Source organism: Callithrix jacchus, chromosome 4 (assembly GCF_049354715.1).
Source record: "Callithrix jacchus isolate 240 chromosome 4, calJac240_pri, whole genome shotgun sequence".
NCBI classification, from domain to species: domain Eukaryota; kingdom Metazoa; phylum Chordata; class Mammalia; order Primates; family Cebidae; genus Callithrix; species Callithrix jacchus.
In genome coordinates, this window is record NC_133505.1 from 136,198,002 (window position 1) to 136,222,485 (window position 24,484).

General features: G+C 37.2%; 1 protein-coding gene across 9 annotated transcripts in view; it reads right to left on the reverse strand.

Annotated features, from left to right (window-relative positions):
- Positions 1 to 24,484, reverse strand: part of ARHGAP18 (Rho GTPase activating protein 18) — a 195,517-nt gene that overhangs the window by 19,903 nt on the left and 151,130 nt on the right. For 6 of the 9 annotated variants that reach the window (XR_013534912.1, XR_013534913.1, XM_078370783.1 and 3 more), the window contains exons 6-12: positions 21,661 to 21,826; positions 19,117 to 19,208; positions 14,778 to 14,855; positions 11,432 to 11,591; positions 9,418 to 9,500; positions 4,140 to 4,346; positions 2,409 to 2,549 (exon numbers count right to left, since the gene is read on the reverse strand). Coding sequence is in view for 4 of the 9 variants with exons in the window: in XM_078370783.1 (XP_078226909.1) it covers positions 2,409 to 2,549; positions 4,140 to 4,346; positions 9,418 to 9,500; positions 11,432 to 11,591; positions 14,778 to 14,855; positions 19,117 to 19,208; positions 21,661 to 21,826 (927 nt within the window). In the remaining 5 variants the exon portion in view is untranslated. Of the gene's footprint in view, positions 1 to 2,408; positions 2,550 to 2,734; positions 3,807 to 4,139; positions 4,347 to 9,417; positions 9,501 to 11,431; positions 11,592 to 14,777; positions 14,856 to 19,116; positions 19,209 to 21,660; positions 21,827 to 24,484 lie in introns of all 9 variants that reach the window. The other 3 variants (XR_013534915.1, XR_013534914.1, XR_013534916.1) reach the window with 1 other exon arrangement.

Genomic DNA, 24,484 nt, shown 5'->3' on the forward strand with positions numbered 1-24,484 from the left:
AAATTTTAGATATCGATTCGAATGTTTTTATTTTTTTTGAGATGAAGTCTCACTCTGTCACCCAAACTGGAGTACAGTGGTGTGATCTCAGCTCACAGCAACCTCTGCCTCCCCGGTTCAAGCAATTCTCCTGCCTTAGCTTCCCAAGTAGCTGGACTACAGCTGCACACCACCATACCCATCTCATATTTTTAGTACAGACGAGGTTTCACTGTCTTGGCCAGGCTGGAGATTCGAATTTTTCTACCAAAATGACAGGCCAAATGGGCCTCTGCCATGGGCTGTGATGTCAGAAAGCTTCCGCTGCAGGTTAGATGGCTCTTCCCTAGTGATCCCTGTACAACACTGATTGGTGTTCACATCTCAGCTTGACTCCCCAGTGAAGCCTCTCTAATGCTTACTTCCTGTTTTGTAGATGACGGTGTTCCGGTTAGGCTTCAATCACATACCTCTGAACTACACCCTTCTACATCTCTTCTCCTGGCTCCTTGAGGGTGAGCACCCAAGTCCCTGACTCCCTGGGAACACCTAACATAAAGTGGGGGGCTAGCACCAAGGTGGTAGTAGCGTTTTGTTATATCAGTAACTGAATTTCACATAAGAAAAAGAAAACAAAACTCAAAATGTGAAGTTACAGCTAATATGTGATGAAATTGGTATTTAAATCCCAAGCTTCAAAATGACATCGAGTTTTTAAATAGTACAGAAATCATTCTCAGACCAGATCATGTCTAACTCTGCCACAGTGCAAACTAAGGAAGTTCATGCTTTTCTTTACATAAATGACAACATTGCTGAAATAGTCCATCTCCAAAAAGTAAACATTTCATTTTTTTCTAAATATTTATTATTAATAAGGTACACCACAAATATTTCCTTAAGTAGGTCCTGAGCCTCCGAGTATCACGATTAAATGCTCTATAAAAAGACAAGGCTATAAAGTTACTTAAGTTAATATAAATGAGAAGGGCTACAAAACAGATTTTATTCACATATTTACAATGGCCTTAGAGGTAACAGAACATTCTAAAGTTAACCAAAAATGATAACCTAAATGCTTTCTAAAAGACTTTAGGATAATATCAAGGCTTTTCTCAAAAAAAACAAGCATTATTTGCAATTTCTTTTTCTTTTTTTTTTTTCTTTTTTTTTTTTTTTTTTTTTTTGAGATGTAGTCTTGCTCTATCACCAGGCTGGAGTGCAGTGATACAATCTCGGCTCACTACAACCTCTGTTTCCTGTATTCAAGCAATTCTTCCACCTCAGCCTCCCGAGTAGCTGGGACCACAGGCACACACCACCATGCCCAGCTATTTTTTGTATTATTAGTAGAGACGGGGTTTCACCATGTTGACCAGGATGATCTTGATCTCTTGATCTGCTCGCCTCGGCCTCCCAAAGTGCTGGGATTACAGGCGTGAGCCACCGTGCTCAGCCTCTTTTTATGTTTTTAAAAATATTTAAAACTTGATTTAAAATTTTTTACAATGCCAAGAAGGTATTATTTTTTTTAAGAGTGAGAGCTATAAGTAAATCCAAAAGAAAAACTTTGTTTTTATGGTTACTGGATTCATAAGCAGGCCAAAACCGAAAATTCAAAGGCTGATAACTGCATTTTCACATTATTCCACAAGATGTCAGCATGTAACTGGACAACTTCAATAGTGGCGGTAGCAGGGAGGAGGTGGGTTCACTCAAATAGAACAATAGAAACCCTTTTATTTCATGATCTTACGCTACAGCTTTGGTAACTCACTTCATAAACGTACACTTAGCCATGTATATTTTATTATTGTAAACCCAGTTCTTAATATATTCTTACAGTAGTTTGTAAATACAGATATTTAGATATTTCTTTTTTGAAATGCCTTAATTTTTTCTTTCCAATTTAGCTCTCAAAATTCTTCTGATCAAATTAAGAACCTTCAAACACTTATTAAAGCCCAGGAATAATCCTCAGCACAACACAAACATTAACCTATTTGTCTATTTGGATTATTTTTCCCCATTGTACAGATTAAAAAAAAAATTAGAAAAAAAGGTCAATGGTTCACATGGGATTATTTACTCACTATAAATTATATATTCAGTAGGAGACTAGAGTCTCTGCAAGAGAGGGAGAGGTGTGTGTGTGTGTGTGTGTGTGTGTGTGTGTGTGCAGTCTTGATATCTTCCTTTGTTTCGTACTAACAACTCACATGCTGAGTCACCAACACCTGACCAATTGTCAATACTGATCATTAGCAGCAGTTGCAGGAAGATATAGTTACTAATGTCTTTCACTTACAAGTAGCACCACAGCCTAGTAAGTGGTAGAAAGTCATACTATGAAAACATTAAATAAAAAACATTGGTATTAAAATAATGCTTAAAATCTGAATAAATACATATCTCCCCTGTTGTCTTACATCATTTGCACTCTTATCTTGCTTTTCATATTTTTCTCGGTCATAAGCCATTTTCTTCAGCAATTTCTTCATGGCTCTTTTGTCCTTTTTGTGATTTCCCGAGTTTTGCTCCCTCACTTGGTTTACAATAAACTTGGGAATCTATAGAGAGATGGAATTAAGCTTAGAGAGGGAAAAGAAATAGCACCATTTTAAACGACAGAAGGAAAACACTATATTTCTTAAATTTCAAAAGGAGTCAAGTTTCTTTTTTTGATAAGACTGCCATTTTACATGCACTATTCATTAAATCTGTGAAAAGAAAATGCTTCATATTATTCACTTACCAGGTGTACAGAGCATCCACGTGATGTAATTTACCACCCACTGTGGAAGGTTCTAAAAGAGGCTTTGTGAAGTTCAAGGACATAGTGGCCGTCTTCCATGCCAGACTGGAGACCCCCTGAGGTGACGAGCAGTAGAAGCCACCACCTCCGCCGGTCTTTCCTTTTGCAGCCTCCTACCTACAGTCCTGCTAACTAACCTAAAGTCCTCTCCTAATAACCAGCTAGTTGCTGCTGTCATGAGAGAAAGACCTACTCCCCAAGAAACAAGAGCTGATAGGTAGCTAGCAAAAATCCAAGACAAATTTATCCTAAGAAATCACATTAGCAAACACAAAATATTTTCAGGTATCAAAATGTAACCATGAAATAATGTGGGCATTTCAAACATTGATATTTAATAAATGGACATTAAATTTTTATTTAAAAAAATCAGAAATATCAGTTTTTTATAAAAATAAAGACTTCAGGATCTAAATATCATTACTCTGTCTTTTTAACAAATTAATGTTTGGAGGTTCCTCAAACAAGAGATTGAAATATTCAATATCATAAATTTGCTTGGAATTCCTTTAGGTCATTTTTTCTAAATGCTTATAAGATGCCTTTCTGAAAAATTATAAATTTCTCTGGAAAATGAGCACCTAATCAATGAAGCCTCTCATCCACTACCATGCTCTGATAAGCTGTCAAAACAAGCTCAAAATTAGTGTGAAACAGAGGAAACCATTTTTAAAGATGTTCTCAGCAATAAGCATGTACCCCTTTAAATAAAAGGTCTAGGAAAAATAACTGAAAAATCTGAAACCAAGATGGCATGGGCTTTTGAAAATACAACAGGTCAAAGCTGGGTGCGGTGTCTCATGCCTGTAATCCCAGCACCTTGGGAGGCTGAGGCAGGTTGATCACCTGAAGTCGGGAGTTCGAGACCAGCCTGACCAACATGGTGAAACCCCATCTCTACTTTAAAAAAAAAAAAAAAAAAGAAAACCACAAAAGTTAGCCAGGTATAGTGGCATGCACCTACCTGTAATCCCAGCTACTCAAGAGGCTGAGGCAGGAGAATAGCTTGAACCTGGGAGGTAGAAGTTACAGTGAGCTGAGATCACACCATTGCACTCTAGCCTGGGAGACAGAGTAAGACTCTGTCTCCAAAAACAAAACAAAACAAAATAAAAAAACCACAGGTCTAAACCGAGAAATGGGAAAATAGGCAGAAATAAAAGTACTTCTTACAAGGTATATAATTTAAAAATAGAAATGCACAGGGCCCTCCTCACCTATAGGAATAAATTGTCTTTACTATTTTCTGCACTCAAGAATTTTAAATGTAATTTAATAAAGCTAATAACAAACATGCAATGTGTTTTTTAAACTACTAAGAACAAAGTATATAATATATACTTACTGTCCACAGAAGTTTTTGATAACTAATCAGTAAGTGCATGGTATTTGCTGTCCCAGCTGCCATTGCAAACTCTCGCTGTTCACTGGACTTCAACCCCAATGCATGACACATAAAGAGATTCGGGGCCATGACCATTGCTACATTCATGACTGTCATTTTATTTTTTTCTTTATTATCTATTACTCTTTGGAGAAATTCAAGAAGGGCCTGAAACAGAAATAAATCTTTGAGATTGTGTCACATATGAAGATAAAAGATGAAAGCACTGTGGCATATAAAATTATTTCATTAAAAAAACACATTGTGTATAAGCACAGTTCAGCTAATCACATCCAACAGGCCCTGTTACCAAAGCTTCTCCAGTTGGTTGATGCTCCCTGAGATGGAAGTTTGCTTCTACGAAGGACCATGGCACTGGGGAATGAAGCAGAGATGGCACATAGCTGAACTAGGGAGCAGAGAGAGGAGTGGGGACATGTCAGACCTCTGGCCTACGGGAGTCATAAAGAGCTGAAAAGTTAAAACATCATACAAACATTGGCTTATTTCAGAAAGTGCTACACTTTCCTATGTTGAGATTTTTAAAAATCCCCTCATTCCACTTCAGTTTCATTTGCTTTAAGGCAATTAATATCTGGCTGATGTGGAACCTATAAAGAAGGAGCCAGGCACTGGGCATGTCTGTGCACACCTGTAGTCCCAGATCCCTAGGAGGCTGAAGTGGGAGGATCATCCAAGCCTAGGAGTCTGAGTCCAGCCTAGGCTACAGAGAGAAACGCAGAGAAAGAAAAGAAAAGAGAGAAAGAAAAAAAAAGAGAAAGAGAGGAGCAGGGCAGGGCAGAACAGAACATTGTGGGGGGAAATGAGGAGAGACCAAAGACAATCTTTTTTTTTTTTTTTTTTTTTTGAGTGGGTCTCACTCTGTTGCCCAGGCCAGCATGCAGTGGTAGATCGTAGCTCACTACAGCCTCAAACTCCTGGGCCTGCCTCAGCCTCCAGAGTAGCTGGGACCACAGGTGCATGCTACCACGCCTGGCTAATTTTTTTTATTTTTTATAGAGACAAAGTCTTTGTTGTCTTGCTATGTTGCCCAGGCTGGTCTTGAACTCTTGAGTTCAAGAAATACTTCCACCTCATCCTCCCAAAGTGCCAGGATTACAGGCGTAAGCCACTACACCCAGCTAAGAATTTTTTTTAAATAAATGAAAAGGAACTTTTCATCAGGACAGGTTAGGTTATGCTCAGCTCAATGCCACGTACCTCCACCCCTATTGCAGACACTCGTTGTCCTCTGAACCTATCTTCCCCAAAAGCCAAAGGCAGCTGAGGTCACCCTACTCTAACAGGGCTTCCGGCTTCAGATTTTTTCTTGCCTTCTTAATTTGTTCTAGAGCAACAGCAAGCATAACTGCACAGGTATTCAATGTTCTCTATGAATGAGGCAGCTTATAAAACACATTGGAGAGATTGTTTAATCCTAACTTGGAGACTGACACTGTAATTACCCCCATTTTACAGATGAGAAAACAATGTTTGGAGAATGTAAGTAACTTCCTGGTGGTCATACAGCTAGCAGATCATGGAGAAAGAATTTAATTACAGGTCTATCTGGTTTTTGTTTCTAAATTCTTAACTACTTACTGAAAGAACCATTTTTTCATAGTTAGCCTAAAATCCTTACCCTAAAAAGGCTAAATACCCTATACTAAAATGGAAAAAGAAAAAAAAAAGTATCTATCCTTCAAAGAATTTGAGGACAAGAAATTCCTCTAAGTGCTAACAGGTTGCTCTTGAATCAAGTTTAGCTGCTATATAGACCTTGAAAATTTGAAACAAATTAAGGACAGAGCTTTAATATCTAACAATGAGATTTATGTATCTAATTTCTAGTACAGTACTCAGGAAGTTAAATTGTAATCCAAGCATAAAGTTATATAAAATAACATGTTCTCAAATGAGGACAAAAGATTAATTAGTAAAGTTAAGAAAAAATATTTAATTTTGTTCCACAGAGACCAGGATAATTGTTCAGGGGCCAGTATATCTCCTTCTTTATGAGCATAAATTACAAAGATTAGGCAACAAACCGTTTTAATTGTGGTGTGCATAGGCAATCATGTTATTCAAAATATTACTATCAGAATACTAGAGAATAAGAGAGAGAGTTAATATAAAATTAACGAGATGCTAGCCTAGCACTTGCTGAACGAACTGCAGTATCTTCTACCTGAACCTTAAGAATTTCCCCTTTTTATATATATTTTTTTATTTCAATAGTTTTTGGGATATAGGTGGCTTTTTGGTGACATGGGGAAATTCCTCTGTGGTAATTTCTAAGATTTTGGTGCACTTGTTACCTGAGGAGTATACAATGTACCCAATATGCAGTCTTTTCTCTCACCCTTCTCCTAAGGTCCCAAAGCCCAGTGTATCATTCTTATGCCTTTGTATCCTCATAGCTCAGCTCCTACTTATAAGTAAGAACCTGCAATATTTGGTTTCCCATTCCTGCGTTACTTCACTTAGAATAATGGCTTCTGGTTCAATCCAAATTGTTGCAAAGGCCATTATTTCATTCTGTTTTAAGGCTGAGTAGTATATTACATGGTGGGTGGGTGGGTAAGTGGGTAAGTGGGTGTGTGTGTGTGTGTGTGTGTGTGTGTGTGTGTGTGTGTCATGTTTTCTTTATACTCTCATTGAGAACTTACCCTGTTTCAAAAAGTATTTACCACCAGCCTGGTGGTATCAATGTATCACTGGACTCACTCTCTGAAAACCCAGGTTTGAATCCAGGCACATTTACTTATTAGCTAGGTGTGATCTTAGAGTAAATCTTTCTATACCTCTCTCTTTAAAGTTGTCTTATTTGTAAAATGGGAATACTTATCTCTCAGCCTGAAAGGCAAGACAATGTATATAATGAGCTTCTTAAAACTACAAAAAAGATAAATGTCAATAATCATATTAACATGGATCCCCTCTTGCTATCTGAAAACCAGTCTTCACTATTGCTCCAAGTCAAAGGTAAGTATGATCATTGGTGCAAATGCACCATAATTCAAAGTAAAAAAAAAAAAAACAAAACTGTGGTTAAGCAACTTGCCCAAACACACCTGTCACTTTACTATCAGGCCAAGACGAGGTATTGACCGTGGTGCCTCTTAATCTTAGACTTGCTGGAGCAGAATTCCACACAAGTCATGCACATGATTCTGTCCTTCAAATGACAACTAAAGGCACGTTGCTGGCACTGGAAAAGTTGGAGAATTTTGCGTCAGGATTCCCTAAATTATACTGCAGTGGAGTTTCCCTTCCCTCTTACAGAACTGAATGTATGGCTTATTCTTGGCACATACGGCATTCTTGTTCCAGTGTTCTGTTACTGAAGTTCTAGTTTGAAACCTTCAGCAGAGCAGGCTAATTAAGTCACTAAAGCTTAAGTAAACATGTAAAATTACTTGTTTGCATCTCCAGTTTTTCACCAAAAATAATACTTCCAACGCACTTAATTACAAAATTATGTTTCCAATAGCCTCATATGCAAGAAGTAAGAATTAGCCTATAATTTTTAAAATATTTTTTAACAATTTTGAAAAGAATATGCCTGGGACTTTGAGGATAAAGTCCAAAGAAGAGTTCTAGATTAGCCACACTCAAAGCAGCCATACTGAATTGAGAGCTTGCTCCCAACAACTACTTGAACTCATTTGAGTGTAGGGATACTTTAAGTAAATCATACGTTTTCCAATACCCACTGCACCCTGGTAACTGACAGGGCTGTCACCCAGAGATGTGGCAAGAAAAAGTCAACGAGTAAGAAAAAGATGTTCCTCCCTATTTCTGAGTAGTTGAAGCCCTGTGTTAGGAGCATTGCTGACAAGCAGAGGACATGTTGAATCATCAGCCCCGCTTTGTCCTGAGCCCTCTGTCCCTGTCTCAGCCACAGTCCCCACACACTTACACAGCAGCCCCGGGCACATATTGTTCAAATATAACCCTTTCTAAAGTTGACCTCTGTCTCAAAAGCAAATTGAAACAAAACCTAATGCTGCCTCCTGGGTTATTCATTTGAAACAAAAGGCGTTCTTTCTGACTTAGGAAAGGGAATAACCCTTTGGAAGTTCTCCTGTAGCGGATGTAGCATTTTACCTCCAGTAATCCCTCTAAGCTGCTTCATCAAGAACAGCTGAGTATTAACCTTCATTCCATGGGCATTAAAGAACTATCACTCATGCAGTTACAATTCAAGGAGTTTTAATGAATTACAGGGAAAGAATTCCAAGGTGTACCTACTAGTGAATTCGTTTTCTTAACTTGAAAGTTCTTGTCATGAGATTTTATTTTAAATAGAAAAAAATGAATTACTACTACATGCTTATTAAATACAACTCAAAACATGCAAAAAATAAAAATAAGAAGGAGAAAAAATCCAAAAAGCACCCAAGTTTCCATTAAAAAACGACACACAATCATCTGGTTTGGAAGAAGAAATATTTGAAGACAAGGGCAAAACTTTGGATAATACTTTTACTAAGTTTACTTTTTTCCTTTTTCTTCTATAAGAGTTTATAATTAAACCTTTTACAACTACTTATAAACTTCTGCTGTTAAGGAAAACAAATCAGTACGGAACAATCCCCTGATTATAAAAGCTTCTGACAACACTTATAATAGATGGAATTAAATCATGTAAACATTAGACCAAATCACTTCAAAATGATAATATAAATCAGAAACTCAGGATAAACCTGTAGAGAAATAAACAGAATTTGTTTGAGCTGGTCTATCTTTTGGCTAACAAACATATCAAATCACCATTATGACTTATTCCAAAATCCACAATTTTGGACTACAAACTGTAAGATCTTTACGTAGTAGTAGGTTATACCTGATAAGGCTTAACATTTTTGTTTCAAACATTTATATTTTACCTTACTACGACATGCTTATTAAATACAACTCAAAATATGAAAAAATAAGAAGGAGAAAAAAACTAAAAAGCACCCGTGTTTCCGTTAACCAACAAACCTCAATCATTTAGTTTGGAAGAAGAAACATCATAGTGAAAATTAAAAAAAAAAACAACTTAATAATATTGGTAACAAAACTACCTCATAAATAGAGTTAAAGACTTTTACCCCATCTTTAAAAGTGGGCTTTTTCTTTATAGACTTTTATGAACATATCCAAGATACACATCGTACTGTTTTGCCACAAATAATGAAAAATGACTGTGTTTAGTTCTCAGGGATATTTAATGTAAATTAATGGAGCTGACCTTCAGCGTGTCCCTGTTGGCATCAGGTAGGAGGATGACAAGAAGGTTCAAGGCCTGTAGTTGCTGATTCTTGGTTGGAAGATCTGCAGACAGATTAAATAAATCTGAACTCTTTTCTTTACTGAACATTTTCCTTTACTTTCTTTTTTCACTTTTGAAGAAAAAAGTTATTTGGCATAAACATTACTGTAAAATGTAAGACACAACGACTGAGCAGCAAGCCTTGTTGAGAGTGTGTTTGTGGGAGATCAGCAGAAGCAGCTGCTGTTAGGAGCTTCCTCTCTCTCAGAATGCTCACTTCCAACTGTGATCATATGACGCGCGGCCTTATGTTTGCAGACACACAACAGTGCTTTGGAAATAATTTTAACTTCTGCGTGATAATTATTCCCCAATGAAAAGACATAGAGGATTGGACCTTCCATGATATGGTATCAGGGTGCGTCTGTAACAGTGAAGTTTGTTTCTTTTAATGGCGAGTGAACAAATGCATGGTAAGAGTCCATTAATTCCAACAGGAATATGTAAAATAGGGCCTGGAACACAATAGGTGCTTATACATGCCTGTGGAATAAATTAGAAAACCAAGCAGCAATTAAACAGTCTAAGAGGTGATTATCATTGATGCTATCATTTTCAGCAGCCCTTACCCCATTTAAGTAATACTCATGGATATTTAGAATCATTCCAGCATTTCTTTTTCAGCAATAAATTTGGTCCTTTACTCCATATCCAAGAAATGTATGCAACATAGCACAATTTAAACATTAAGAAGGATTTCCAACAGAAGGTGATTTATTCTGTTTAAAGAAGAAATATGTTAAGAAAAAATACTTAAAACAGAAGATGATTTCAGTTCCATCTCTCCTAGAAATTCTGAAGAAATGTCATGATACAAGATGACTCATGAAACCATCTCAATATCGTATGCTTTAAGAATAGCCTGGCACAGTTCTGGTTGAAACTGTAGCTCACCATAATTTTTTTTTTTTTTTTTTTTTTGAGTCAGACTCTTACTCTGTCTCCCAGGCTGGAGTACAGTGGTAAGATCTGAGCCCACTGCAACCTCCACCTCCCAGGTTCAAGCAATTCTCCGCGACAGCCTCCCTGGTAGTGGGAATCACAGGTGCACACCACTACGTCTGGCTAATTTTTGTATTTTCAGTAGAGATGGGGTTTCACCATGTTGACCAGGCTGGTCTCAAACTTCTGACCTCAAGTGATTCGCTAGCCTCAGCCTCCCAAAGTTCTGGGAGCTCACCATAATTATTAATAGTGCCCCTCTTTCACTCTTATAAGCATCCCCATTTAAAAGATAAAGATACGGTTACTTGAATGCAGTGATGGCATTTTTGCTTTTTTCGTGGCCTCTAGGTATAAAATGGATAATTAGGCCAGTAGCTAAACCTTACAAGATCTGGGCTCACTGAAAAAAAAAAATCGAGAGCTATTAGAGAGACATTAATGTGTAGCTTGCTCAAGACAACAAAATGACAGTAAGTACATAAGAAGAAGCTTGTGACTTTCCAACAATGAGGCAGCAAAATGCTCTACTCCACATTTCTGCATGAAACCTCAGAATTTAATTTTTCAAGAAATGCTCACAGACCCTACCACTTCTCCTTGTGCTTTTATGATAACTGTTAATCCACAGCTTCTCTAGTAAGTGTTGCTTTTAACACTTGGCAAGAAAACTGTATCAGAGATCTTATGTGACTCATTCTATTATAAGAGAAACGTGAAGTTTCCAGGTTTTAACACTGAAATACTTTGTATTGCTTAAATGTCATGCAATTAGTCTGTACCCAGAGAGAACATTCTGTTTATTCAGAAATGCATATTTATAAGAGAAAATGAAAACAATGCATGGCATCTGAGCACCCACTGACATCAGTGAGTCAATATGTCCACCCAAATATGTCTGGTTACGTTCTTTGTGATGCCAAATGTCACTAAAACAATGAACATAGATGGCACCAGCAGCAGGACTGCTTCAAAGAGGGATAGCACTTACTCTGGACAGCCTGAAAGGCTTTGAGATATTGCACGCTGAGCAATGGCTGGGGCAACTCCCGAATGAAGAGCTTCAGCAGGCTGGCGGCATCATGCTGTTTGACACTTTCCCAATTAAAAGTCCCTTCATAAAACTTTGCTTCTAGTTCTTGGCAAAGATTCTGATAGGCACAGAAAAAAAAAAAAAAAGAAGAAGCTATAAGTGCATTTCTTTTCTTGCTGAGAATGTGATACATTTTCTACTTTCAAGAGATTCTACTCTTTAGACAAGACAAATCAAACTAGAAAAAGTCAATACTTCTTTTACTCAGAAAAACTACTCCTCTCTTCTAATCCAAATGTACTTTACCAATAAGAAACTGTACCTAAGGCCAAAAACCAGTTTATAGTTTTTAACTGTTAAGGCCAAAAAAAAACCCAAATTTACAGTTTTTCCTGGACATTCCACAAACTGTAAGTAATAAAGTTTTAATTAAGAGATTGGTGAAAATAATTGTTCCATTTGGGGGCTTCACCCACATACTATAAATCTTCATTCAATTAAGAAAAAAATCACTGAAAAAGAAGTCTATGTTTTAAATTATTTAGAAGTATATTATGTAACAAAATACATAATCAATATCTGGGCCTAAAACAGAAGACTACCTCTGATTAGTCACCTCTGGGAAATGGAAAACTCAATTCTATAGCAAACGAGGCATGAAAATACATCAATATACTTGTCTTTAACACACAGCCATCCTGCTGCCAGCTGCGGAAAACAGTCCGAATCCATGCAGAATTAGAAATACCTAGTTCACTTACCTCAGAACTCTATGAAGTTTGGCATGTAAATTATTACTAATAAATCAATTGAGTTTTGTAATTACTATTTTTTGTATGCTTCTTTACTATAACACACACAAATCTGATCATGTTAGAAACCATCCCAACTTTCTGTCACTTTCTTTTATTACATGAAACCATTCTCCCAAAGCATGTTCTTTGTTTTCTTGTAAGGCAAATTACGTGTTCTATTCCAAACCAAGGACCATTCTCTACCCCCAGTTATTTATGTAACTGATGAAATATGTGAAGAGGAGTGGGCAAAGACAGGGAAAGAAATAGGGAGAAGAAAAGATAGGGAGAAAAGAAAGGAGGAGGAAGATAAAAAAGAGGGAGGGAGGAAAAGATAGAAAAAGGGAATGAGAGGGAGGGAAGGAAGAGGAAGGGGACAGGAGGGAAAGAATGAGGGAGTAATGGACAGCAGAGGAAGAGCCAGAAGAGAGAGATGAAAAGAATAGAGGAAGAGGGAGAGAGAACAGTATGGGGAAATTTGGTGGGGCCAGGGAGAAAAGAGACAACCAAAATTTTTGCATATTATCCTTTAAATTATTTATAATGGACCAGCTGCTGCATAATTTGGCATATGACAACAGGCTGGGTTGAAGAGTTGAGCCAGCTGAATCCACTTAATTGGTCTTCTTAGAAATTACACTTAGTTAAATTTGTCCTTCTGCCAGCCTTCTTCTTGCAAAGTAAAATCTGCATTATATTCACTATTCTGTACCAAAGTCGATGTATTTTTGCCTCCTGTGAGTTAGCCATCACAGTCGGCTAGTGAGGACCCAAGTGCTTTGAATGGTGAATTGGGAAGGACTATCTTGCCGATATGGGTAATATGAGTGTATGTTACCTGTTTCTGAGGAATTATATCTATGTTAGAGAATGTACTTAACAGAACTTGTCTCAGAATCACCCAATGTCCATGACTGACTAGTGGTGAACGTGCTGTAGGTGTTAGTAAATGAAGTGAGATGATGACAAGTTATCAAACTCACACACACCACCACAGTTTCAGGATCCCCTACGTACCAGATACCAAACCCAGGGGACACAAGAGGAAAATTATGATCAGGATGTATCAGGCTACTTGAATTCTATTAAAATGAGATCACTGTGTAGTAAGAGCCAAGGAGGCTGAAACTGGTGTCCTAAATCGAGGCAACTTATCAAAATAAGCAGGTGATGCAATCTGACTGTGGAATGTATAAAGAATAATTCCAATCCTGGCAACACCACAGCCCATTAGTTACAGGCCAGGACAGTGTGCACTCCCCAAGAAACATTTGGTCCTGATCCAGCTCTAAAGATTTCATAAAGAATGGGCTTATGAAAATGAAGAGAGATTATGTCTCTTCTCTCCTATTTTCACTTAGATTTTCAAATTCAGGAAGACAATGTATTGGATGTGGGCAGTGGTTACTTGTGCTATCTCAGTGCAGAGCGAAAGGCAAATTTGGAAGACAGGGTAAAAGTGATAGTTAATGGCTGCTTTCCACATACAGCTACCATTCCAAGTATGAGTCCCCTTTACATTTCAAATCCCCCTTAGCAGATATGTACTATGTATCCCTGTAGGGTAATTCCACCTTTATCATGCATTCATTGGAAACTTTATCCCCCAGAGCCAAAAATGAGGCACAAAGATGACAGCAGGAGTATACATGGTACCCTGGGATAGTAGAAAGGAAATGCCATCCAGAGAAGGAGAGGGGAGGGCTCAAATTAGGAAGTCTGGAAATTATTCTTTCAGCCAGACTCAGGATACCCCAGATGCAGTAAGACAGGCAACTGTGTGAATCAAGAAGGTAGATGAGAGTGTCTCATCTGGCCGGCTCACTAAGACTTGCATAGGATATCAAGGCCCCCCATCTGCTGAAATCTATGATCGCGGTCTTTTTTTTTTCTTTTTAAGAAACAGGGTCTTATTGCTCTGTCACCCAGGCTGGAGTGCAGTGGGGCAATGACGGCTCACTGCCACATGGAACTCCTGGGTTCAGGCAATCCTTCCTGCTCAGCTTCCAGAGTAGCTAGGACTCCAGGTGTGTGCCACAATGCCTGGCTAATTTTTTAAAATTATTTTTTGTAGAGACAGTATCACTTTGTTGTCCAGGCTGGTCTTGAATTCCTGACCTCAACCAATCATCCCACCTTGGCCTCCTAAAGCGCTGGGATTACAGGCATGAGCCACCATGCCTGGCCCTGACTTTTGTAAACTCAATTGCTACTACTCATACTGACTAAATCTATCACAACCTACCCCCACTCTATTAATATTTTCGCTCATCACATTCTCTTGTCATAGCATTATTATAGGCAATATGGTGATTTTGAAAAAAACAAAACTTAGCAAAAACCAGAAGGGACTGTAGAAACACTAAACTGAATGGTAAGAGGTTTTATTGTTGTATTTTATCTACTTTACTAAAAATGGAAAAAAGGGGTGGAGAGGACATGTTAGCTTTTAAAATGCATAAGTATAAATAAACAATAAAATGGTTACAATAGTAGAACCCAGTGATTACCTTGATTCTAGTGGCAGCTCCAGGGATTCGTAAGAGGCCTTCAGTTTCCAAACCGCCCTCTTCGATTCGAGAAATCAGCTGTGCATAAACAGAGAAACATTCTGATTTGGATATTTGTAACAGGTACAATTCCAAATTTAACATATGTTTTACATATAAATCAAACTGATTACAATGACATGTAAACTGACTGTTAAGAGGTTTTGAATGCTATTGTACTACCACTATCTTTCAAAACAGTAAGTCCAGAAACTTTAGCTATAATTTAGAAAAAGTTGGGCCGCCTTCTACTTTGTAACAAAAGTGTGTAATTTCACACAACAGCTGTTGTACTCCAAACAGAAAATAAAGATGTTCATTGTTTAAAAGCAACTAAGAACATCTATTTATTCTGCTTTTCCAGAAACCTACATTCTGCAATCAAATAAATCTTATGAAATTCTAGCATTTGCATATTTACATCTCATTTTTAGCTTGTTCCAAGAAAGAATTATTTATGACATGCAGAAAAAAAGCTGTTTGCAAATATTCATTTCTAAGCCTTTGGTGTTAAACAAAGGAAAATGTCCTTGCACATGGCCTCTAAGTCATACCTGATACCCAGTGAATACACTGATCTAACTCCAGATTCCCACAAGAAAGATTAAAAAAAAAAAAACAACCCTCAAAAATAAGACAAATGGAGAAATTACAATTACTATTGGAGGCTAAGAAGAAGAAAAGAGTGGTCAGATTCTTGGCAAGGTGATCTTCTTGGAGGAGGCATTCCTTGAGCAGTAGTACACAAAGGCTTTATAGAACATATCCTGCTATTTTAAGAAAATCAGTTTTCATGTCCTCAGTTTAAATATAAGGCATTTCCTAGCATCGTATAGGTTCTTCCTCCATGGCACCCACTCTCATTTCACAATTGCCTTCCCTACTTTATAAAAGACAGACCTATTCTTCACTCATCCACAATCTTACTATAATATTCTCTGCATGCCCTAAGGCATAACATCTTCTAGAGTATCAAAAGAATGTAAAAAAAATGTTTTTCAGGGAAGCCTCCTTTAATGATTAAACAAGGCCCTATAAAATACCTAGAGCTTACTTACGGTTTTTCCCTTGCACATAAAAGTGTGTGTTAGCAGCAAAGCCTGGCATCATAAATGAGGTCTTTTGACCTTTGTCTTGATATTCTGAAGTTAGATATATAGTAGTATGTGGACATTGGAAAATATGTCAACTTTTCTTTAAAGACTTCGCCTCTTCTATTCCTGGGTTATAATGTGGCCAAAGAATGCACTGATATTGAGGAAGTTTGATAACAACTAAACGTGGTAGTCTCAAAATTCTCCTAAGGATTTATTATTAGAAAAAGAGGAGCATCTTTGACCAAAGCAGTACAGGATTTTTTTAAATTCTACTGGAATATTTTCTAAAACCACATTTTTCAAGTAATACTGGATAAGAACTCATAGCAAAAATTTTAGGCGAATTATTTTAGATCTGATGGGTATTACTCAAAACAAAGCACTTAAAACCAAATTTAACCAATATTCAATGTATAGCCAATATTCATTTCATTTCCTCTTATAAAAGGTTTGAAACACTTCTATGTCCAATTAACAAAAAATAAAATTGTATGCCAGCTGCTGGAGCAAATTAGTTTTCAGTAATATATGCCTTTCACTTTCATTAAATACACAGGAAAAAGTGATTGTGGCTTCTAAATAACTGAACAAGCGTAATTTCTGCATTTTAATATTTGAGTCCTTTTTATTATTCTCTAAGGCTGAAAACCACATACCCAATAGAGTTATGTACATATATCTTCAGAAGGAATGCCATGTGTTTTCTTATATGTCTCACTCTGAAAATAATATTTTTAGTTACCACATTGTATTGCATTATTAAAATACAAATGATAATACTTTATAGCTTTCCTTTTATTATCAGGATTAAAAAGAGATGAAAAATAACTATATTGATCCATACATTTTAATAATGCTATTTTTACTAATTTATATTCTGTAATTTATCAATAATTTTCATCACATTTCTCAAAATATATATTACGTACTTATGTGAACTGAAAAATGAAATGAAAATACAGACTTTGACACAAAGTATGGCTGAGTTGGTTGATTCATTTGACAGTGAAAACACTAGATTTGATAATTAGGTTATAAGGCAGACTTCTTTCATAGATTAAAATTAACACTATTTCTATTTCCCCCACCCTTCTGAGAATACAAGGTTTAACAATGTACCTCTGAGCAAAATAATGAAATAACAGATACAGGTTCACAGATATTAGACAAGATTTGTTAGTGCCCTTTTTGGTTATATAAGCTCAAAAATTTAATTATAGTCCTCTAAAGACTGGTAATGAATCTTCTTGCAAATCAGTCATTTTTAATTTTTTCTATTTTACAAAATTGAGATCAGACCTAATTGTCAGCTGATAAATCAAGACATTTTTTATGATAGATCACCGTGATTTTTTTGCTTATAATTCACAGGGGATGCAAACAGATGAGTGTTATCTACAAGCAAACTTTTTATATACTCCTTATTTTTTTAGAAACAAAAATACTTTAGGGCCATTGTCCAATCCTTCAAACAGATAGACAGCTAGTCTATAGAATGTTAAGGGACCAAAAGCAAAAAATAACCAACTAAATAAAATTTTAAAAAAACTTCAAGAAAATGACAAAGGGAGATTTTTCTTAATAGACTGTATGCAATCCTCAGCATGATCACACGGCATCACTAGACCTCCATGAAAATTGAAGCTTACTGTATTTCTGTGGTCTGATGGTGAATTTTCTGTGTCAGTTTGTCTAGGCTATAGTGCCTACATGTTCAGTCAAATACCACTCTACATGTTGCAGTGACAGTTTTTTTTTTTTTTTTTTGGTTGTAACAGTAGACTTTGACTAATGACAGTTATTTAATACCCTCTATCATATGGTGGGCCTCATCCAATCAGTTGAAGGCCTAAAAGATTTTGGTTTCCCAAAGAAGCAGCAATTCCGCTCAAGATTGCAACAAAGAAACATTGCCTAAGTTTCCAGCCTGCAAATGTTGGACTCCAGAGGGTAGCATCAACTCTTGCCTGCACTTCTGGTCCGCTAGCCTGATCTACATATTTTAGACTCGTGAGCCCCACAATTGCATAAGCCAACTTTAAAAAATAAATCTCATCTCAATCTAAATATATCCTATTGGTTCTGTTTCTTTGGAGAACTTTGACTAATACTGCAGGAAAGGATGCTGCTGAGATCCCTGCTTTGTATAGAATTTGGTGTATGATTAAATTGCAACTGTTACTACTGACAGAAGAATTTGAATATGTAGCCTGTATTTGTCAACCTCCTCTTGTTAATCACAGGTACTGCTGACAGCTCTCCACAGATACATGTTCTGCACACTGTGGCTAGCAGAGGCTAATGGGTGAGATAAACTGTGTAGAACAAAATTTGTCAGGAGAAATAATGAGATGCAGGTTTGAATGTAGTGGTAGACAAGAGCGGAAAAAGCACCAAACGTTAGTAGGGAAGACAGGGAATTGACTGGTTTGGAAGAGGGGAAGAATAAGTGCCAACTACATTGAGTCTTAGTACTGGATGAGTTTGCTGAGCCAATTAACTGCAAATCAATTTCTACTGTTCCAAGAAATTTCAGCAACAGTGATATGCCCAGGCTGCAAAGAATCTACAGCTTGGGTAGTGTGCAACTGAGTTGACCTGTCTTCCTCACTATGCATTCCCTAGCTCTTCTCAAATGTAATCTGTGTTGCTGAACAATGATGGCTCAAAGGTTGGATGGAAATTTTTATACTGCCACAGATAATCCCCTTATGAATAATTGAGTGTTGACTACACAAGTGACTTAATAGTTTAGCAATCATTTTGTAATTCTACTTTATGGTTTCTTTGCCTACTTTGGAAATAGGCACTGGTAAATTAAATTGGACATCCTCACTGTAAATAGAAAAGCTTAGGAAATACACACAGGCATGAAATATTCATGAGAATGCAATTCCCTAGAAATTTATAAGCAGTTCCCACTCCTATGTATTATAGAACTGAAATCTCAATTATACAAAGCCAGCTAATATAAGACAGGAAAAGATGCCAGGTAATCACAGTTACAGTAATAACACAGACAGCATCACCATGAATATAAAACTTATGAGCCCTTGAAACAAATTTGCTTCCTGAATAGAAAATCAAAGTACAAAACATGACAGTATATCAATTGGAAAACTATATTATAATAATATGAATACAAAAAACCACTATTAGCTCAAGTATGTTATCTCTATGCTGACCAATCCAAGCCTACTTACTTTTTGAAAGATCAAGGGTATTCGAGTTCCTGGTACTTTCCTCTGATCTTGTTCTAACAAGACTGTCAGTGGAACACAAAAAAGACCAGAATCTGCAAGAAAAAAATAAAATTTCCTCACTTTTGTCAATCTATAAAATATTAATATAAACCTGTTAAAGCATAAGATTTCTGACACTGTCCATCAGACAACTATTTATTGAGCACCTACTAAGCGAATGACAGCATCTCAACATTAGATATATGCTGGCCAATAGTAAAATCCTGGTCCTGCCTTACAGAGCAATGCAGCAAGGAAAGACAACTAAACAAATGATTGCAAATAATTGCCAACATAATTAGAAAAGTGCAAACTGCTGCATAAGAGAGACACAGTGCTGTGAGAACATGCAAAATATCCGAATAATTTACTAAATGTAATCAAATTAAAAATTCTTACTTAAAAGCAAATATTGGCCAGGTGCAGTGGCTTACGTCTGTAATCCCAGCACACTTTGGGAAGCCAAGGTGGGAGGATTGCTTGCGCTCAGGAGTCCAAGACCAGCCTAAGCCTGGGCAACATAATGAGACTCTATCTCTATGAAACATTTTTTAAAAAAATTAGGCAGGCTCCTATAGTCTCAGCTACTTGGGAGGCTGAGGCTGGAGGAGAGCTTGAGCCTAGGAAGTTGAGGCTTCAGTGAATCATGAGTGCACCACTGCACTCTAGCCTCAGTGACAGATCTATCATCTTTTTTTTTTTTAACATCACCAAAAAAAGCAAATATCATTCATCTTTTCCATTTTAAATAGACATCGAACATTTTCCAATACAGCTTTCTGAAAAATCAGACAAGATTTATGATCTTGTTCTACAAATGCTCCTCTTTAGAAAATAGGTACTTGCTATTCTTAAATTTAAATGTGTAGTTTTATATACTTAGAAATAGCTCCAGAAATAAATGACAGCTAATAATTTACAATTTTTCTAAATTAAAATCATATGCCTTGAGTCTGCTATGAACATGGCTTCTTCCAGCACCTCTACCCTGCCTCCATCACTGAGTGGACCATTAGCACCAAAGTGATAACTTCTGCCTTTATGACATACCTCAGCATGGAAATGAAAATCATCTGTGAACATGAAAAAGGGGATTATCTTGTGGCTTGAGAACAGACATTGGAGACTGTGACACTTAATGGAGATGCCATTCAAAAGAACACCAGTAACCCAGCAAATAACTGCTTAGTTTGGAAATTCAGAAAAGATGCAATCTGAAGAATGCCAAGGGTAGAGGGTATTACATAAAATCAGTATCTTGGTTAAGACAAAGAGGTATTAAATAAAGATGGGAAGAAATTCTATTAACAGTGATGGCCTTGATATAAACAACTTAATAATTCTTTGCCAGGATGCAATTCTAAAACATAACATTAACCAAAAAAAAAAACCTCTCTGAGCCACTTTAAAAATCCTGGACACTGACTCACAACTATTTAAATTGTATTTCTATTTTATGTTTGGAGAAGGCTTTGTGATGAGCTTTTCAGAAAGCATCTTAAGTCTTCACTATCCATAATGGACTTATGAAAAAACAGAGCACCATTTAACTCAGAAATTCACCATCCTAGGCTTTAAGCTAAAGCACTCAAAGGAACTAGGCACAGAATGAGGTCTTCTGGGACCCAGCATGACAGAGGACCAGAAGGGAAGGTACACTTCAGTCCTACAGAGTAATTGACTCTAAAACCTAAATCAGGTGAATACTTGTCTTTGTGAATGTTACCATAGCAATTCAATAATCCTCATTCTTGGTTTCTCTTTAGGAGAAACCTCTAAGATTAAACAAGAGGACAAAGATTCCTAAACAGTAAAGCTTCTTCAACAGAGTTATGTGGATTTCATGACCAATAAATTACTGGAGAAACAAAAACTGAGGAGGTGTCTGTTTTCTATTATATTATAAAAAATTATTTAATGGACAAAGCAAGGTACTTATTAAAAAAAAAAATCACGCCACATTTCCATGATGAGTACAATCTAGTGGCATTGCTGTGTCACAATGGAGTTATTTTCTTAATAGTAGGGGAACGACTGTCTTTGCAAAATAGGTAAAATTCAAATGTCCAGGAACAAAAGGGCAAACTACTAACTGGCCTATTTATTTCCTATCCAATGAATAACCAAAGTAATCACTTAGAATCAACAATCTTAAAGTCATTTTTCAAGATCTGATTCTGGAAATAAATATGCACCAAATAGTTATCTTTTGAAATACATAGTTTTCAAAAGAGAAAGCACATGAGTTAAGATTCCTTGCTTCAGAATTTCCTTCTATGAGAATTATTTGATTACGCCTTTAGTCTCTGTAGTCTAGGACACAGTGTATTTCTATCAAGTTATAAAACTTCTGAAGGCAACATCTTGGAATATAAACTGAAGACGTATTCAAGTGTTGGTTTATTTTGTAGGTGTTTCCTCTGTCTGCCAGAAATCCTGCTAAAAAGCCAAGTCCATCCTTGCTATCTTAGAAATAAATCCAACTGTCTGTCATTTCATGATTACCTTTCGTTTTGATTTTCACAGCTTTTTGTTGTTTCAACTCAATACCCAACACATCATAGAGGGCCGTCAGCTCAATTAGGGCTAAAGGGCAAACTTTCTTCATGTCCTGGGGTGCGAGGTCACCAATCCTTGTCGTACCCGTTTTGTCTTTTGGCACTCTGAAATTCTAAAATAAACATCATTAATAGAGTAAAAGTTTACAGCACCTAACTAACCCCCATTGCAATGCAAGAAGAAAAACCCAACTATAGAAAGTATTATGCTCAGAATAAGTGATAAAAGCCACAGTACAATTTCTCCAGTCAGAATGAAGAGTGATTCTTCATGACAATGACTCCTAAAGCTGTGGAGTGTTGAGAGTCAACATTCAAAGTTTGACAGACAATGAGACCAGACCACGTATTTGGAATGTTAATCCCAGTGGCTCAGAGGGCAAAAGAGACAGTGAGCCCAAAGGAGAAAAAGACTTCTAGTTAACTGACCTTCAGAAAAGGAAGGCTAGAAGTCAAGCATAACTGAAGAGGGGAAAGGGAAAGGGGAAAAGAAAAGAGAAGGGGAAAGAGAGCGGGGAGGGGGGAAAGAGGAGAGGAAAAGGAAAGAGGAGGAGGTAAGGAAAGCAGGGGAAGGGGAGGAGAGGATAAGGGGGAAGGGGAGAAAGAGGGGGTAAGGGGAGGAAGAAGGGGGGAGGGGAGGGGGGAAGGGAAAGAGAAGAAAGGAGAAGGGGAGGAGAGGGAAGAGAAAGGGGGAGAGGGAAGGGAAAGGGTGAGAGGGAAAGGGAGGGGGGAAGGGGAAGACAAAGGGAGAGGGGAAGGGGAAAAGGAAAGGGAGAGGGGGAGAGGAAGAGAAAGGGATGGGGAAGGGAAAAGGGAGAGGGAGGAGGGGGGAGGGGAAGGGAAAATGGGAAGGGAGAAGGGAAGGGGAAAAAGGGAGGAGAAGGGGCAGGGGAGGAGAGAGAGAGGAAGAGGAGGGGAGAAGACAAGGGAAGAAGGGGAAGGGGGAAGGGAAAAAAGAGGATGAGAAGAGGAGGGGGAGAAGGGGAGGGGAGAAGAGGAAAGCAGAGGAAGATGACATGAGGAAGACAAGCAGGGGGAAGAGAAAGAAGAATAGTAGCCATGAGTATATGCTTAGAATGTGCCAAGTGCCCTTCACATACACTTATGTATTTTTTAATTGTCACAAAAACCAAGTAAGATTGGTCCAGAAAGTCTATAGTGCACTGGGGTAAGAGTAGAGGACACAGGGAATTGAAGATCATGGATTTCAGAGCTCACCAGTCATCTAGCCACTTACTAGTTGTGTGCCTTAGGGCAACTGCTTAACCTTTCTGTAAAACGGGAGACGGAGGGGGAGGGAAAGGAGGAAAAGGGCAACAAGAAGGAGTAAGAGGAGGAGGACGGGCCACTGAATTCAGAGGGCTGTGGTGAGGTTTAGTGCCCAGCACTTCCCAAGTACTTTTGCTTGCTTGCTACTGCAGGTTGAGTATCCCTCATCCAAAATGCTTGAGAGCAGAATAGCTTTGGATTTCAGATTTTGAAATATTTTTAGATACACAAGGAGACATCTTGAGGATGGGTCCCGAGTCCAAACACAAAATTTATTTATGTTTTATACAAACATAGCCTGAAGGCAATTTTATAAAGTATTTTAACTAATTTGCATGAAACTCAGTTTGTGTTAAGTACTTACGGGTAGGATTTTTCACTTGTGTTATCATGCCAGTGCTCAAAAAGGTTCAGACTTTGGAATATTTACGATTTCGGAATATTTAGGATTTCGGATTTTTGGATTCGGGATATTCAACTTGTGTATTACTTTCACTGCTGAATAAGCTGGGACTAAGACGTTACTTCATGATCAGAAGTATGTAGAGATGTGGTTTTTGCCTTTTTCAAATATCATCTTTTAATATTAAACACATTAAACATAAGAAAACAAACCACAAGATAAAAAGACAAATTTCACTAGTGTGTGCCTTTCATACAAATTATAGTCCCATTGTGTTTACCCATTCTCTTTCTGATCATTCTCTTACAGTTTGGGTTTACCTTTAAATTTTTCATTTAAGTCAATTGCTGATTAGCTAATTTAACTGCCTCCTTTTTATTCCCTTTGCTTAATTTTTTGCAAAATACCATTAACACTTCATTGTCTAAATACTAGGGCAAAAGCCACGTCCTAAAGCAGTAATTCTCAAAGTGTAGTCCAGGGACCACTGGGGTATCCAATACCCTTCCGAAAAGTCCAACACTATTTTAATAATTAGTGAGACATTATTTTGCCTCTCACATTCTCATTCTCTCCTGAGTATACAGTGGAGTTTTCCAGATGTAAATGAGTGCTACTGCAGCAGACTGAATGCAAACATAAATACGAGAATCCAGCTGACTTCAACTAAACCCAGACAGACATCAGAGACTAGCTAAAATTAAAACCATGATACGCTTAATTTTTTTTTCAGAAAATATGGCTATTTTCCATTTTGAAAAAGGTATTTATGTTAATTATAATATTGTTATATTAAATGGATTTATAGTTTTTCAATTTCTCAATTTTATTTTCAGATATGGTAAGTGTCCATAGGTATAAGCCACATAAACAGAAGTTTTTTGAGGCCCTTCAAAATTTTTCAGAGTATAAAGGAGTTGTGAGATGAAAATGCTGCAGTCACTCTCCTAGAGCAATTCGTAAAACCTGTGACTTATAGTAAATGAGAAGCTAATTCCCTTTAAGCAAACTCAATTCCAAGAGAGAGCCTTCAAGTTCACTGTAAGAGGAGAGGTGTCTTTCTTAAATGTTTGTTATGTACTTTTTTTCCTAGAGGAAC